Raw genomic sequence first — 14991 nt, 5'->3', positions numbered from 1 at the left:
TGGGCGGCGGCAAAGACTGGGCCCAAACGACCGCAATACGCCCATCGGCGGGGACGGCTGCGGGAGTGGCTATGCGGCGATCGCGTCATTCGTGACGCGATCAGCCGCCGGGGACTGGCTCCGCCCACCGCTCGTAGTAACCCGCCGGCCGTTCGGAAGCGCCGGCGGGTTACTAGCACCCGGATCGCCGCATGTACATAGTATAATAGGCTTTGTAATGTATACAAAGCCTATTATACTGGCTGCCTCCTGCCCTGGTGGTCCCAGTGTCCGAGGGACCACCAGGGCAGGCTGCAGCCACCCTAGTCTGCACCAAAGCACACTGATTTCCCCCCCCCCTGCCCCCTGATCGCCCACAGCACCCCTCAGACCCCCCCCTGCCCACCCCCCAGACCACTGTTTGCACCCAGTCACCCCCCTAATCACCCATCAATCACTCCCTGTCACTATCTGTCAACGCTATTTTTTTTATCCCCCCCCCCCCCGCCCACTGCCCCCTCCTGATCACCCCCCACCCCTCAGATTCTCCCCAGACCCCCCCCCCCCCGTGTACTGTATGCATCTATCCCCCCTGATCACCTGTCAATCACCCGTCAATAACCCCCTGTCACTGCTACCCATCAATCAGCCCCTAACCTGCCCCTTGCGGGCAATCTGATCACCCACCCACACCAATAGATCGCCCGCAGATCCGACATCAGATCACCTCCCAAGTGCAGTGTTTACATCTCTTCTCTCCTCTAAACACCCACTAATTACCCATCAATCACCCCCTATCACCACCTGTCACTGTTACCCATCAGATTAGACCCTAATCTGCCCCTTGCGGGCACCCAGTCACCCGCCCACACGCTCAGATTGCCCTCAGACCCCCCTTTATCAATTCGCCAGTGCAATATTTACATTTGTTATTCCCTGTAATAACCCACTGATCACCTGTCAATCACCTATCAATCACCCCCTGTCACTGCCACCCATCAATCACCCCCTGTCACTGCCACCCATCAATCAGCCCCTAACCTGCCCCTTGCGGGCAATCTGATCACCCACCCACACCAATAGATCGCCCGCAGATCCGACATCAGATCACCTCCCAAATCCATCGTTTACATCTCTTCTCTCCTCTAAACACCCACTAATTACCCATCAATCACCCCCTATCACCACCTGTCACGGTTACCCATCAGATTAGACCCTAATCTGCCCCTTGCGGGCACCCAATCACCCGCCCACACCTCAGAACGTCCTCAGACCCCAGCCCTGATCACCTCGCTAGTGCATTGCTTGCATCTATTTCCCCCCTCTAATCACACCTTGAGACACCCATCAATCACCTCCTGTCACCCCCTAGCACACCTACCCATCAGATCAGGCCCTAATTTGCCCCGTGTGGGCTCCTGATCACTCGGCCAAACCCTCAGATCCCCCTCAGACCCCCTTCCGATCACCTCCCCAGTGCATTCATTGCATCTATTTTCCCCTCTAACCACCCCCTGAGACACCCATCAATCACCTCCTGTCACCCCCCTAGCACTCCTATCCATCAGATCAGGCCCAAAACATCCTGTCATCTAAGAGGCCACCCTGCTTATGACCGGTTCCACAAAATTTTCCCCCTCATAGACCACCTGTCATCAAAATTTGCAGATGCTTATACCCCTGATCAGTCATTTTGAGAAATTTGGTTTCCAGACTACTCACAGTTTTGGGCCCGTAAAATTCCAGGGCAGTATAGGAACCCCACAAGTGACCCCATTTTAGAAAAAAGACACCCCAAGGTATTCTGTTAGGTGTATGATGAGTTCATAGAAGATTTAATTTTTTGTCAAAAGTTAGCGGAAATTGGATTTTTATTGTTTTTTTCACAAAGTGTCATTTTTCACTACCTTGTGACAAAAAATAAAATCTTCTATGAACTCACCATACCCCTAACGGAATACCTTGGGGTGTCTTCTTTCTAAAATGGGGTCACTATACTGCCCTGGCATTTTAGGGGCCCTAAACCGTGAGGAGTAGTCTAGAAAACAAATGCCTCAAAATGACCTGTGAATAGGACGTTGGGCCCCTTAGCGCACCTAGGCTGCAAAAAAGTGTCACACATGTGGTATCGCCATACTCAGGAGAAGTAGTATAATGTGTTTTGTGGTGTATTTTTACACATACCCATGCTGGGTGGGAGAAATCTCTCTGTAAATGGACAATTGTGTGTAAAAAAAAAATCAAAAATGTGTCATTTACAGAGATATTTCTCCCACCCAGCATGGTTATATGTAAAAATACACCACAAAACACATTATACTACTTCTTCTGAGTACGGCGATACCACATGTGTGACACTTTTTTGCAGCCTAACTGTGCTAAGGGGCCCAAAGTCCAATGAGTACCTTTAGGATTTCACAGGTCATTTTGAGACATTTGGGTTCAAGACTACTCCTCATGGTTTAGGGCCCCTAAAATGCCAGGGCAGTATAGGAACCCCACAAGTGACCCCATTTTAGAAAGAAGACACCCCAAGGTATTCTGTTAGGTGTATGATGAGTTCATAGAAGATTTTATTTTTGTCACAAGTTAGCGGAAATTGGTATGTATTGTTTTTTTTTTTTCACAAAGTGTCATTTTTCGCTAACTTGTGACAAAAAAAAAATTCTTCTATGAACTCACCATCCTCCTAACGGAATACCTTGGGATGTCTTCTTTCTAAAATGGGGTAATTTGTGGGGTTCCTATACTGCCCTGGCATTTTAGGGGCCCTAAAGCGTAAGGAGTAGTCTTGAAACGAAATTTCTCAAAATGACCTGTGAAATCCTAAAGGTACTCATTGAACTTTGGGCCCCTTAGCGCAGTTAGGGCCCTTTTCCACCAGCGCGTTTGCGCTGGCTGAATCGCAAAAACGCAAACCGCTAGCGATTTTACAATCGCTACGGTTTGCTTTTTAACATAGGAATCGCGGTAGGTCATTTCCACTACCGCGATTCGTTTTTTACTTGATCGCGATCGCGTCGCGGAGCGACTTTTGCCGCGATTTTGCTATGTAGTGCATAGCATAGCAAAATCGCGGCCGCGAACGTCGGGGAATCGCCGCTAATTGCGATTCAGCAATCGCTAGCGTTCAGCGTGAACGCTAGCGATTGCTAGTGGAAAAGGGCCCCAGGGTGCAAAAAAGTGCCACACATGTGGTATCGCCGTACTCAGGAGAAGTAGTATAATGTGTTTTGGGGTGTATTTTTCCACATACCCATGCTGAGTGGGAGAAATATCTCTATAAATAGACAATTGTGTGTAAAAAAAATAAAACAATTGTCATTTACAGAGATATTTCTCCCACCCAGCATGGGTATGTGTAAAAATACACCCCAAAACACATTATACTACTTCTCCTGAGTACGGCAATACCACATGTGTGGCACTTTTTTGCAGCCTAACTGCGCTAAGGGGCCAAAAGCCCAATGAGCATCTTTAGGCTTTACAGGGGTGCTTACAATTAGGCACCCTCCAAAATGCCAGGACAGTGAACACACCCCACAAATGACCCCATTTTGGAAAGTAGACACTTCAAGGTATTCAGAGAGGAGCATAGTGAGTCCGTGGCAGATTTCATTTTTTTTTGTCGCAAGTTAGAAGAAATGGAAACTTTTTTTTTTCTTTTTTTTGTCAGAAAGTGTCATTTTCCGCTAACTTGTGACAAAAAATAAAATCTTCTATGAACTCACCATGCCTCTCACTGAATACTTTGGGATGTCTTCTTTCCAAAATGGGGTCATTTGGGGGGTATTTGTACTATCCTGGAATTTTAGCCCCTCATGAAACCTGACAGGTGCGCAGAAAAGTCAGAGATGCTTGAAAATGGGAAAATTCACTTTTGGCACCATAGTTTGTAAACGCTATAACTTTTACCCAATCCAATAAATATACACTGAATGGGTTTTTTTTTTATCAAAGACATGTAGCAGAATAACTTTCGCGCTCAAATGTATAGGAAATTTTACTTTATTTGAAAAATGTCAGCACAGCAAGTTAAAAAAGTCATTTTTTTTGCCAAAATTCATGTCTTTTTTGATGAATATAATAAAAACTAAAACTCACAGCAGCAATCAAATAGCAGCAAAAGAAAGCTGTTTAAGTGACAAGAAAAGGAGGAAAAATTCATTTAGGTGGTAGGTTGTATGACCGAGCAATAAACCGTGAAAGCTGCAGTGGTCTGAATGGAGAAAAGGCTCTGGTCCTTAAGGGGCGAAAAGACTGTGGTCCTCAAGTGGTTAAAACAACAATGTTCTTCAGCTGCCACAAAAACTACATTCCTGTACCTGAGACAGTGAAAACTTAGTATTTAGTATTTTCTTTACCTTTAAAACAAAAAGAAGACTATGGGACTCCAGGCTAGTCTTACTTAGGATTGGAAATATACAGTAGGTACAACTGTTTAACACATCTGTTTATTTTTACTTTAGGTTTGAGGAAGAGGATCAGCAGGAAAGCCAGGCAACTGGCATTGCTTAAAACATTATAAGGCCTCTTGCATACTCCATGCAATTCCGTTTTTTTATACGATCCGATTTTTTATTCCGATTTAAAAAAAAGTACTGCATGCTGCTACTTTTTTAAATCTGTATCAAAAATCGGATCATTCTGGCTTGCTTGCCAATTTAGTGAAGCTTGGGGTCTAAGGCCTCTTTTCCACGAGCAGTTGATAGGCAATGAAAAAGATTCTCAAACTCTCACAACTGCTCACTGCAGCCTGGCAACTGCTCACTGACGCCTGGCAACTGCTCACTGACGCCTGGCAACTGCTCACTGACGCCTGGCAACTGCTCACTGACGCCTGGCAACTGCTCACTGACGCCTGGCAACTGCTCACTGCAGCCTGGCAACTGCTCACTGCAGCCTGGCAACTGCTCACTGCAGCCTGGCAACTGCTCACTGCAGCCTGGCAACTGCTCACTGCAGCCTGGCAACTGCTCACTGCAGCCTGGCAACTGCTCACTGCAGCCTGGCAACTGCTCACTGCAGCCTGGCAACTGCTCACTGCAGCCTGGCAACTGCTCACTGCAGCCTGGCAACTGCTCACTGCAGCCTGGCAACTGCTCACTGCAGCCTGGCAACTGCTCACTGCAGCCTGGCAACTGCTAGCTGAGCACACAGTTCAACAGTACGTGGAAAAGAGGCCTAAAGACAAGTACATTTGTCTGGCTCAGTACCTACCTGCAATCTGCATTAAATCTGCTTGCTAGTTGGCATTATTGGCATGTCATTGACCAGCTCTACTGTACATGTCATTATATATTCTTACATGAATAGGTGTTCTAGCAACAGTCTTAGGTACATGAAGCAAATAGAGTATTCAAGACCTAAAAGGAAGCAGTAAATGAATGATCTCATAGGTCAGAAAGGTTGCACACTGAACAGTGGATGTCAGGAGAAAAAGAAATTGCCTGAAGTTCTGTTTATTCTGATAACATGAGATGCACCTGGCATAAGGTGTGCTACAGAACAGGACTATAGCTGCTGCACACAATGCAATGTCTAGCAGAGGGAGTTCTAGGCTAACTGAAAACTATTGATCTGCAGAAAAAACAACATTTTCACACAACTAAAGACAAAATAAATGTATACTGAGTTGTAAACACCTAACTTACCAGATTCAGTATTTTAAAGTAGTAGTTATAGGTCAGCATCAGGACAAAGCAATAGTATTTACCTTAACCTCCCTGGCAGTAACCCCGAGTCAGGTTCAGAGTTGGAAATCCGCAGCTTAGAGCGGTAAACTCGAGCTAGACTTGTGGAGACTGCCACAAAGTCTATGCAGAGTATAGCGCACAACAGGCCTTTTCACTCACCTCCCTGGGGATCCAGACGCTGGCAGCCAATGTTCTTCCTGTCCTTCGAGGCTGGTGAGATTGCCTCCTGTCGTCATGATAATAGATGGCAATCTCACTCCTGGGTTATAGCACCACTCAGAGGATGGAGGGAGAACTGCCGCGCTGGATCCCAGGGAGGTAAGTGCAGGGGCTGCCACACTTTCTGGCAGCATGATTGTTTTGCGGTTTTAGGGTCTAAATGCATGCAAAAAAAAAAAAAATGCAGCTTTTAGACCCTAAAATCTGTAAATAATCATACAACCAGGGAGGCTAAAGGAAATTTCTACTGAGAAAAAAAAATAGGGGTTGCCATTGCTGATTTTTAGGTTAAAAAAAAAAAAAAAAGTAGGAGTATTCATATTTCATAGTCTTCCCTATACGCATATGGCCATTATAGTGCCTGCTTATATGGGGATTTCATTATGAAAACCTTGCTCACTTGGAGGTTACTGTTATGTATACTGTATTGTTTAGTAATAATTCTATAAAACTATGAATAAATAGAATGATACAATGCATGCAACTCTTACCAAAAGCTGCTGCCATGGTAGCATCAAGTGATGGCTGACCATCTCCAGTAGGCAAGTCAAGGCGTGTGAAGTCTCGGCTTTTGTCATTGTTGTACTTGACATTAAGGCTTGTCAGTTTGGAGAATTCGATGCGCAATGTGCAGCATGCATTATAGATATTCTGCCCATCCAGTGCCTTTAAATAAAAAGATGAAGAAAAATGAGAAAATATCAAAACCATGCTTCATTTAAAGCACACACAAATACAGAGATCCTTGTAGTTGTTGGCAATGCGGTTTTACTTATCAGAGGCCTTCAGATCAATATCTGCCACAAATGTTCAGATGGTGCGAATATGGTCACAGACTGTGCCCATCTGCCTCCATCTGAACGTCTGTCCGCAGAGTTATGTCTCTACCCTCCCTCTCTCTTTGCAGTGTCATGTCCTTGGGGTTATGTCTCTGAATATGGCCACAGATCACCCTTGTCTCCATCTGAATGCCCACTGGCAGCGGTATGTCTCTCCCCTTCCTCCCATGCAGAGTTTGTGGGTAGGGAGTGTCTATCAATTTATCACTTACACATCTAACCCCTCATGTGACCAGAAGCACGCTTTTCTATTGTAACTGGTTGGTTCACGTTTAAACCCTGAAGCTATAATAGAGAAGTGTGCTGCTGGTCACAGAATATCAGCTAATTTACCAGTAAAGCTACCCACAAACATCAGAGGAGAATCCTGATCCAACCAACCACAGAACAATTCTGTCCTTCAAAAAGGACAGGGAAAAAATAACAAAACAAAAAAGTGTTTTAAAAAGATATTATGTGTGAATGGATGGTCAATGACCTGCAAAATAACCCCGAGGTGATGTAGGATTGGGTAAATTCTTTATGAAAATGAAAATAGAGCCATATCCTGCCACGGTGGAATTCGATTGGTCCATTTTCAAACTGATTAAACTTGCATACAAAATTTGCATTATCACGCAACAACTCCTAATTATTTGCATCTCACTGACCATCTCTAATTATACGTGGAACTTTCCAAAGACATTTAATTGTTGTATCTAATTTACCTGACTGAATAGAGATGTAATGTTGGAAACGTAACAGAAAAAATTCATTAAAACAATGTAAGAACTTATTGGGGATTTAACTGCCTCAGTTTAACTATATAAAGTGCTTCAATGAGTCAGGTAGAAAGTACTAAGGGGGTGCTGGAGAGGTTGATGAAGAGGAAAGAAAAGCTTTATGATGATCACAAATACGTGTCTGTGTGTGTTCCAGCAGGCAAACCGTTGCCACAGAAAAAAAGCACATAAAGTGTATCCTGATCATTAGTGCCTGAAAAAAATGGTGTTTCCCAGATTAATACCAGAGGCAAGAAACCGCTCTGCACCTTTCAGTCAAAGTTATTCTGTTGTTCAGTTTTTCAACCTGCCAGGAGCAATGGTGATCTAAAAAACAGCTTTATTAACTAAGTAGCAACTAAAACAAGATTTTTGACTTACATTAGTATATAGGAACAGTTCACTCTTATTGTATAGTTCATTTACACACAGTCCACGGTGATTTAATGGCTTTAGTAATGTCATTAATGAGCTCTCAAGCTGCTACAGACATACTGCACATGGCCCTTTTTGCAGAGTGGTTTTAAATTAGGTCACGCAGGGCTGAAAACCAGGAACTAAGCTGACCAAAAAGACCATCAGAAGATAGATCTCATAGGTAGTTAAAAAGACCTGACAGCAGCTCCAATTAGTGATTCTCCATTGCTTTAAAGAAAAGTAAATGCATGGTTAAATGGCTCTCTGGGAAAAATAATAAAATTACCCTGTAGGGAGAAAACCACATGCTCCTCCTCCCCTATGGCTGCCAAGGAGCCCCAATCTGGAAGACACCACTGATTTCAGGACGTGTATTCAGCCCTGTCACCTTTTGTCATTGGAATAATAAGAGAAGATGCAAGTTTTATAATAAGAGGCAGTACAGGCTCATTAACATCTAGGCGATTAGTCGAAGCGGTAGCGCTTTTTAAATAGTATATGGCAGTGATAGCACTGCCGCGATTGCTGCCGATCGTGTGCGTTTTGCGATTAGCGGCAATCACAACTGCGTTACATGCAGCATTTTTCGGGAATTCGGTAGTGCGCTCAAACGCAAACTTGTACAGTAATTTTACCGCAATAATCACTGTAAATCGCTAGCACTAAGCGCTAGCATTTGCCTTTGTCAAGTGTGAATGGGCCTTACATGCTCTGTACTACATTAACTCCAAGGCAAGTAAAACAAAAGAATGGGCCGAGTAAAAAATAAAAAAACTGTACTCAAACGGTAAATTGAAAAAAAAAAAAAGTTCATTAGGTTTATTGGAATGTAAATTTACACAAAATTCAAAAAATCTAGCATGCAATTATACTCCTAGAACAAAAAAAAAAATACTATTGTAAATGCAAATCACCTAAAGTGTACACGGAGTCGCATAGCACTGACACACTCGTCTGTCCCAAATAGGTTTGTTCTTCAAAGTCAAGTCACTGTTGGTGAAACATTGCTAGTAGGGATGGAAAATGAGATGCAAATAATTCAGATACATTTTTATGCACATGTATGCAGCATGAAAACGGACCAATCAAAGTAGGACTTCATTAGTTCATTTTCAAGCTGCATACATTCCCAAGAATATTTTGCATAGCTCTGCATAGACTTATTTTATTATTTGCCTGTCATTGACCATACCCCATTGCTATTAAAGAATCACCTAAATGCATTGAATATGACTGTAAACACTGTTATTGAGGAAGCAGTTTTTTGATCTGCTACTAGAAGATAAAAAGTCAGCAGCATTTCAGCAGAAGATACAGAAACCCCACCCCTGTTGTGAGCAATGGCCTGCACTGGAATATCAGGGGATTCCCTGCTTACAGCTGGATTGTTGGCAAGGTATCACCTCTGTCAGAGGCCATGCAGAGGGTGCCTTCAGGCATTCTGCTAACGCTTGTGATTGCATTTGAAAACACATGAGGCTTACACTGAACAAAATACCGGTACCATTTATTTATTACTCTTGGTAAGGCCATTATATTTTAAGATACGATAAAGCACAAGGGATATAAACCATCTGCTAAAGGAAAAAAAGTTTAAATAAGAATTGGAAAGCTGATAAAGAGCAGTAATAGTGGCAGAAGCAATATAGGTTTTATTAGACATGTCTCTACTTCGAGCGCCTCATACCGTAATTAATTATTCTCATAGGCCGGCTTTAATTGCATTCAGTATTTTATGCCTTCTACACTTCCTCTGTGCACTGGGGTTATTTCCTCCCATAAATTCACAGCTTTCTGCTCTGTCACAGAGAAAATAGAACAGCCTATTTGCTACCCCAGGTACTTACAACAAATTTACATGCAAATTCAGCAAGCGATTAGCTCCGGCAATATTTTACAATCCTGTTCTAGGTAATTTGAACATTTTATGAAGTCCATTTACATAATCTGGCTACATTTAAATATGTAATTCTGCTCATTAGCTGAAAATGCAATTTTTCATATGCTGTGCATGTTTATATCTTGTTCTTAAATTGAAATCAGTATTACGGTAAGCAAATGCCAAAGCATTTCTAATATAGAGCAATCTTTCATGCCCAGGTGCTGGGAAAGAAACGGCTAATACATAAAATAATGGGAATTAAAGCATGCAGAGCAGACCATGCAAGCCAGGGCTGTGGAGTCGGTACAAAAATCATCCGACTGCTCATTTTATGAAACCACCGACTCCAGGTTCCCAAAATTGCTCCGACTCCTTAGTCTAATTTTTACAAAGGCTATGGATTTGGTTCAAAAATCATCCGACTCAGACTCCTCAGTTTACTGAAACCACGAACTCCGACTTCAGGTACCCAAAATTGCTCCGACCCCGACTCCACAGCCCTGGTGCAAGCCCTATGTTCACATCATTTAGATATTAACAACAAGAGATTAGTCTGCTCCCAAGCTCAATCACCAATAGGTTTCTAAATAATCCATCCTACAGCTTAAGGGCTGGTTCACACAAACGGTTTCCCGGCATTTAGCGGGATCTACCGCCCTCCCATTAAAGTCGGCTTTGGCAGGCTTTCACGAAAGCCTGGCGGTAGACCCCGGCATCATGTCTCATAAATGCTGGGAAAGCAGTGCAGGGACCCAAACTGCTAACTTTGAAGGCTTCACAAAAGCCTTCAAAAGCTAGCGTAGTTACGTCGTCGTTTCAAGGCCGATGTTTGAACGCAACATCTGGCAAAAGCTTGCCAGACGTCCGCCTGAACCAGTCCTAAAAGTGCTCATATAGCAAATTTTATATGGGAAAAAGACTGTCAACTTTACATAGCACCATTATGTTCAGGATTTGGGGAACACTGAGTTTATAAAGATCACAGCCAGCCATTATAATGTAATTATGGTACCAGGAAATTTGGGCACAGGGTAAAGCTGAATAAGTCTCACCCTACTCCTGCAAAAGTTCTGGCAGCATTAAATTCCTATTCCCCCTCCAGCCTGCCATTGAGTCGGGGGTAAGATGCAATTCGGCTTCCAGCTATTGCTAGCAGACAAATTACGCCATTTTTATTATAATTTGTGCTTCGTCTTTCGGCACACTCAAAAGTACTGCTAGAATCATAATTCACATTACGGCCCATGGCGGCACCAGCTGCGCCCAAATCTCTGGCGTCCTTTTTACCCGACTTGAACCAGCCACTCTGAAAGTCTCTTGACGGCTTTTTAAAAACGGAGGTATTAGATATCTATATGAAGATAAGAACATAAGTTACTATATGTAGCCAGCTGGTGGAGATCTCTCAAGTATAGAGTGATCCTCCAGCTTAAAACGGTTTATGATGTAGAAGATCAGAGCAATTCATCAGGGTAGCGTACACAACTCTGGGCCCTGTAAACTTATGGTTAAGAGCAGCCCCTAATCAAAGGGCTACTGTATGTGCCCGATTACTTGAACAAAAACAAAGCTTTGCAATCCAAGTAGACATGGCTCTTCTCTTAAATATGCATTTGTGAACCAAATTTCAACACACATAAAGCAGATCGCATAAGATATCTCAACACTCAGAGTCAACACAGTAAAGTTCTTATAGTTCGGGCATGCAAAGTCAGTTAGGAACGCAATGCTAGAAGCAGTATGAGCTTATGTCCCAAGAGTTGCAGCACACAATGACAGAAATTGAGGCTGGAATAGAGGCCATGCTATTATGGCAGTTGGGCATGGATCTAGAAATATTCACACCTTTCTTCTATTTTCCAAAACCTATCTGAGATCCCTTACTAGCTGATACAAGCACATAGCTGTTAACAGTGCTGTAACTAGAACTCGACAGCCCCCCCTCTGCAAAACTGACCCTTAGAGTCCCAATCCCCGGGTGAAAATGTAATTTGTCCCGCTCCCTGCACTACCCTATAGATGCCACCCCCTCTTCAGTCGTACCGTACAGTGTAGCTCCTAGCTGCTCCCAGATGCATGTCACATGACATGCAGGAATGGGAGTAGCATCTCACAACAGAAATGAGCACCCTTAGAACCCCACAGGGGTCATGGGGAGTGGCTGTTGTGCTCTGGTCGTTAACCTTAAATCCTTCCTTGTCTGATAACAAACTCAACCCCTTACCATCTATGCCAAACTTTAACCTTCTGCATTTAAACTGAGCTGAACTAGCCTATCCTAGCCTTAACTAGCCTATCTCCTGATCAATTAACTTTTCCTACAACCAATATGTTTATCTAACCCCAACCAAAATAACGGCATAACCCTGACAGACCTAGGGACCCTGGTCCACAGCCCTAACCTCCAATTGTAACCCTTCATCCCACCCCACAAGCTCCCTGCAAGATAGAGTATAAATGTAGACAGACACCACCATCAAATACAAAATTTCCCATAGATTGCAGTCATTTGTCTGCAATGGAAAGCACAGCAAAATGCAGCTGTGAATGCATGTGGTGTGACAGGCTAGCTTTCAATTCTCTTTGACTATGTTTAAAGGGATAACTAAAAAGGCAATATCATTAGTAACGTGTAAACACCTGCTTCTTAGTCCAAGGACTAATCTAGACAGAAAGACAACAGATTATAAATAAGTCAAGAGAGGAAGATATTTCCCTCCCGTCTACATGGGCATTGCCACTTATCTCAATGCTGCAAAATAGGTCAGCCATTGTAGAGCTGGATCCCAAAGCATTTCAGGCTCATTCATTACTGAAGTCCTTTGTTTACAGCCACATTATTACACAAAGCAGCTTTGTGGCGGTGATAATTCTGAGCATAAGGACTGCCAAAACTTACAAATAACTGTAAAACATGTTAGAAGAACACAGCTCTTTTTTGAACGTGGTAATAAGAGTACATGTCATGTGCCTTCCTTACCCCTTTGGCGTGATATGCGTTCAGTGAATCCGCATACTGCAGCAGGGCCTGAAACTGGTTGTTTTTTGTGAATGTAATGATCTTCAACACAGTTCCAAACTTGGAAAAGATCTGGAACAAAAAAGGAAGAATTATTTTATATTTTAGTGTGTGAAATACTAAAACCACAAATCTAGCTGCAACACACACAAAACATCTCAAAGTGGACCTGTCACTTATGCAATACACACAAAGATCATATATTTTTGCCAGGAAACATAATTCATTAGTAAAGTGGGATTCCCTGGAGTTCCATCAGGAAACTTTGCCTTGTAAAATGTTGAAGGTCTGTTGCAGCACTGTGAGAGAGTGATGCCATCTGGAACATGTAACTATACAAGGCAAGTACCACCAGCAAAGAGAAGCATGCATGTCCTAGCAGGGCAACTGTATGACTCACCAGTAAGGAGAAGCATGCATGTCCTAGCAGGGGAACTGTATGACTGCCCCATCAAGGAGAAATCGCTAACAGTTTATTTTGGTTTTGTGAGCAGTTACATAAACTTCAGGTTAGCTTTGTTTTTTAAGTAATTTTTAAATGTTCAGATAATAGTATTGGTATAATTCACAATTATAATCCGGAATATGATCAATAAAAATATTCCACAAGTTATTTGTTTTTGAATATGGTTTCCCCAGTTTATAATACGCACTTAAAGGGAACCAGAGACGAAGCACCCTTGTGTATTTTACCATGTATATCAGTAAGAACATTAGAGAAAACACTTACCATGCTCTCTGTTTCATCCTCACTGCTAAAAGTGTCTGTTATCAGCAGTCACAAGAATCCCAGACTGAGCAATTAAATCTGGCTTTGCTGGGAATGATTATTGCTGAGTCATTATAGCAGAGCCACAAGGGGGCAGGCTTGGGCTTGAAATAACACCACATAAGACAGACTTCGCTATAATCTTTCTGTAGCAAAGCTAGACGGACTGCTCAGTCGGGGATTCTTATCAGAGGTGATAAATCAGATTACAGAGAGAACAATGAAACAAAGGGCAGATTAGGTGTTTACTGTCATGTTCCCACTGATTTATAAGGTAAAATACAAGAGGGTGCTTCATCTCTGGTTCTCTTTAAAGTGGACCCAAATTAAAAATACAAGATTTTAGAAATAACATCTATTTTCTAAATTATAATAAATGGCAGCCTTTTTTCAGCTGCATGACGACAAATATAAAATATTTTACATTTATTGGAGGAACCCCTCCCTTCCTTTCATATTGCCAGGATTTTTCTGGCAAATTGGTGGAGATAAAAAACAAAACACGGGCTGCTACTGATGATGTCACAGGGAAGGTGATCTCAGCTGGTGTGAGATGTCACAGACGATGCCCCCTGTGAAGGAGGGTAGCTGATAAACACACCCATGATCTAAAACCTCCTACTAAGCTCAGAAGTAATGGCTGCCACCTGTATAACCCTAGTTATGAAAAGAAAGGTGAAAAGCATGCACTGAAATGCTTATAGGCTTAAAGGAGTGTTTATTTATCTTTGTATGTGTCAGAGTGGTGCAACTAAATATTTTGAATTAAAAAAGGTTTGGTTTGGGTCCACTTTAAGCTCCGTACACATGCTAGGATTAATCTCTGCCGAGGTGATCAATAGATCAAAGTACAGCGGGCCCTCAATACCACTGTGGGCAAGGCATCTTTCCAGGTGGATCGATTTGGTCAACGGTATAAGCTCTACCCACTCGCTCAATCCTTCTACTTCCTGCATAGCAATAGAACTGTCCAGCTTCGATCCCCAAGGTGTAAAAGCTTGAAAAGAGGTGCCAAAATAGTGTTAAAAAAACGTTCAAAACAGGGAGGTACCACTACTGGACTTCCTTCCCCAGTAGGGCAAACGGACAATTCTGTTATTTCATACAAAAAATAACATTTAATAGATACTCCAAACTGCAACACGTTTTGCAGGCACAATCCTGCTTCATCAGGCAAATCGAAAAGAACAAACTAGTAAGGGTCTGGTATACAGCAAAGCACCTCTGGGCTGTTGCTGGGCAACAGTCCTCATGCATGTATACTGGGCACAAATCCTGATGCATTAATCCCTACATTATTACATCACTATTTTGTATAGCATTGTAGAATGCTGTAACATCCCTGTGCAACATTGTTTAATGTTGTATTGTTTCCCTTATCTATTGTACAACGCTGCATAATATATGTTA

The 14991-nt window shown here is 42.8% G+C and overlaps 1 protein-coding gene across 6 annotated transcripts in view; it reads right to left on the bottom strand.

Annotated features, from left to right (window-relative positions):
• The window catches only part of PTBP3 (polypyrimidine tract binding protein 3), a 250368-nt gene that overhangs the window by 36351 nt on the left and 199026 nt on the right, over positions 1-14991 (bottom strand). For all 6 annotated transcript variants that reach the window (XM_068234303.1, XM_068234301.1, XM_068234300.1 and 3 more), the window contains 2 exons: positions 12774-12884; positions 6386-6560 (listed from right to left, as the gene is read on the bottom strand). In XM_068234303.1, the coding sequence (XP_068090404.1) occupies positions 6386-6560; positions 12774-12884 (286 nt within the window). The remainder of the gene's footprint in view (positions 1-6385; positions 6561-12773; positions 12885-14991) is intronic.

Source organism: Hyperolius riggenbachi, chromosome 1 (assembly GCF_040937935.1).
Source record: "Hyperolius riggenbachi isolate aHypRig1 chromosome 1, aHypRig1.pri, whole genome shotgun sequence".
NCBI classification, from domain to species: domain Eukaryota; kingdom Metazoa; phylum Chordata; class Amphibia; order Anura; family Hyperoliidae; genus Hyperolius; species Hyperolius riggenbachi.
The sequence above is the reverse complement of the archived record's forward strand: the minus strand, read 5'-3'. Positions and strand labels throughout refer to the sequence as shown.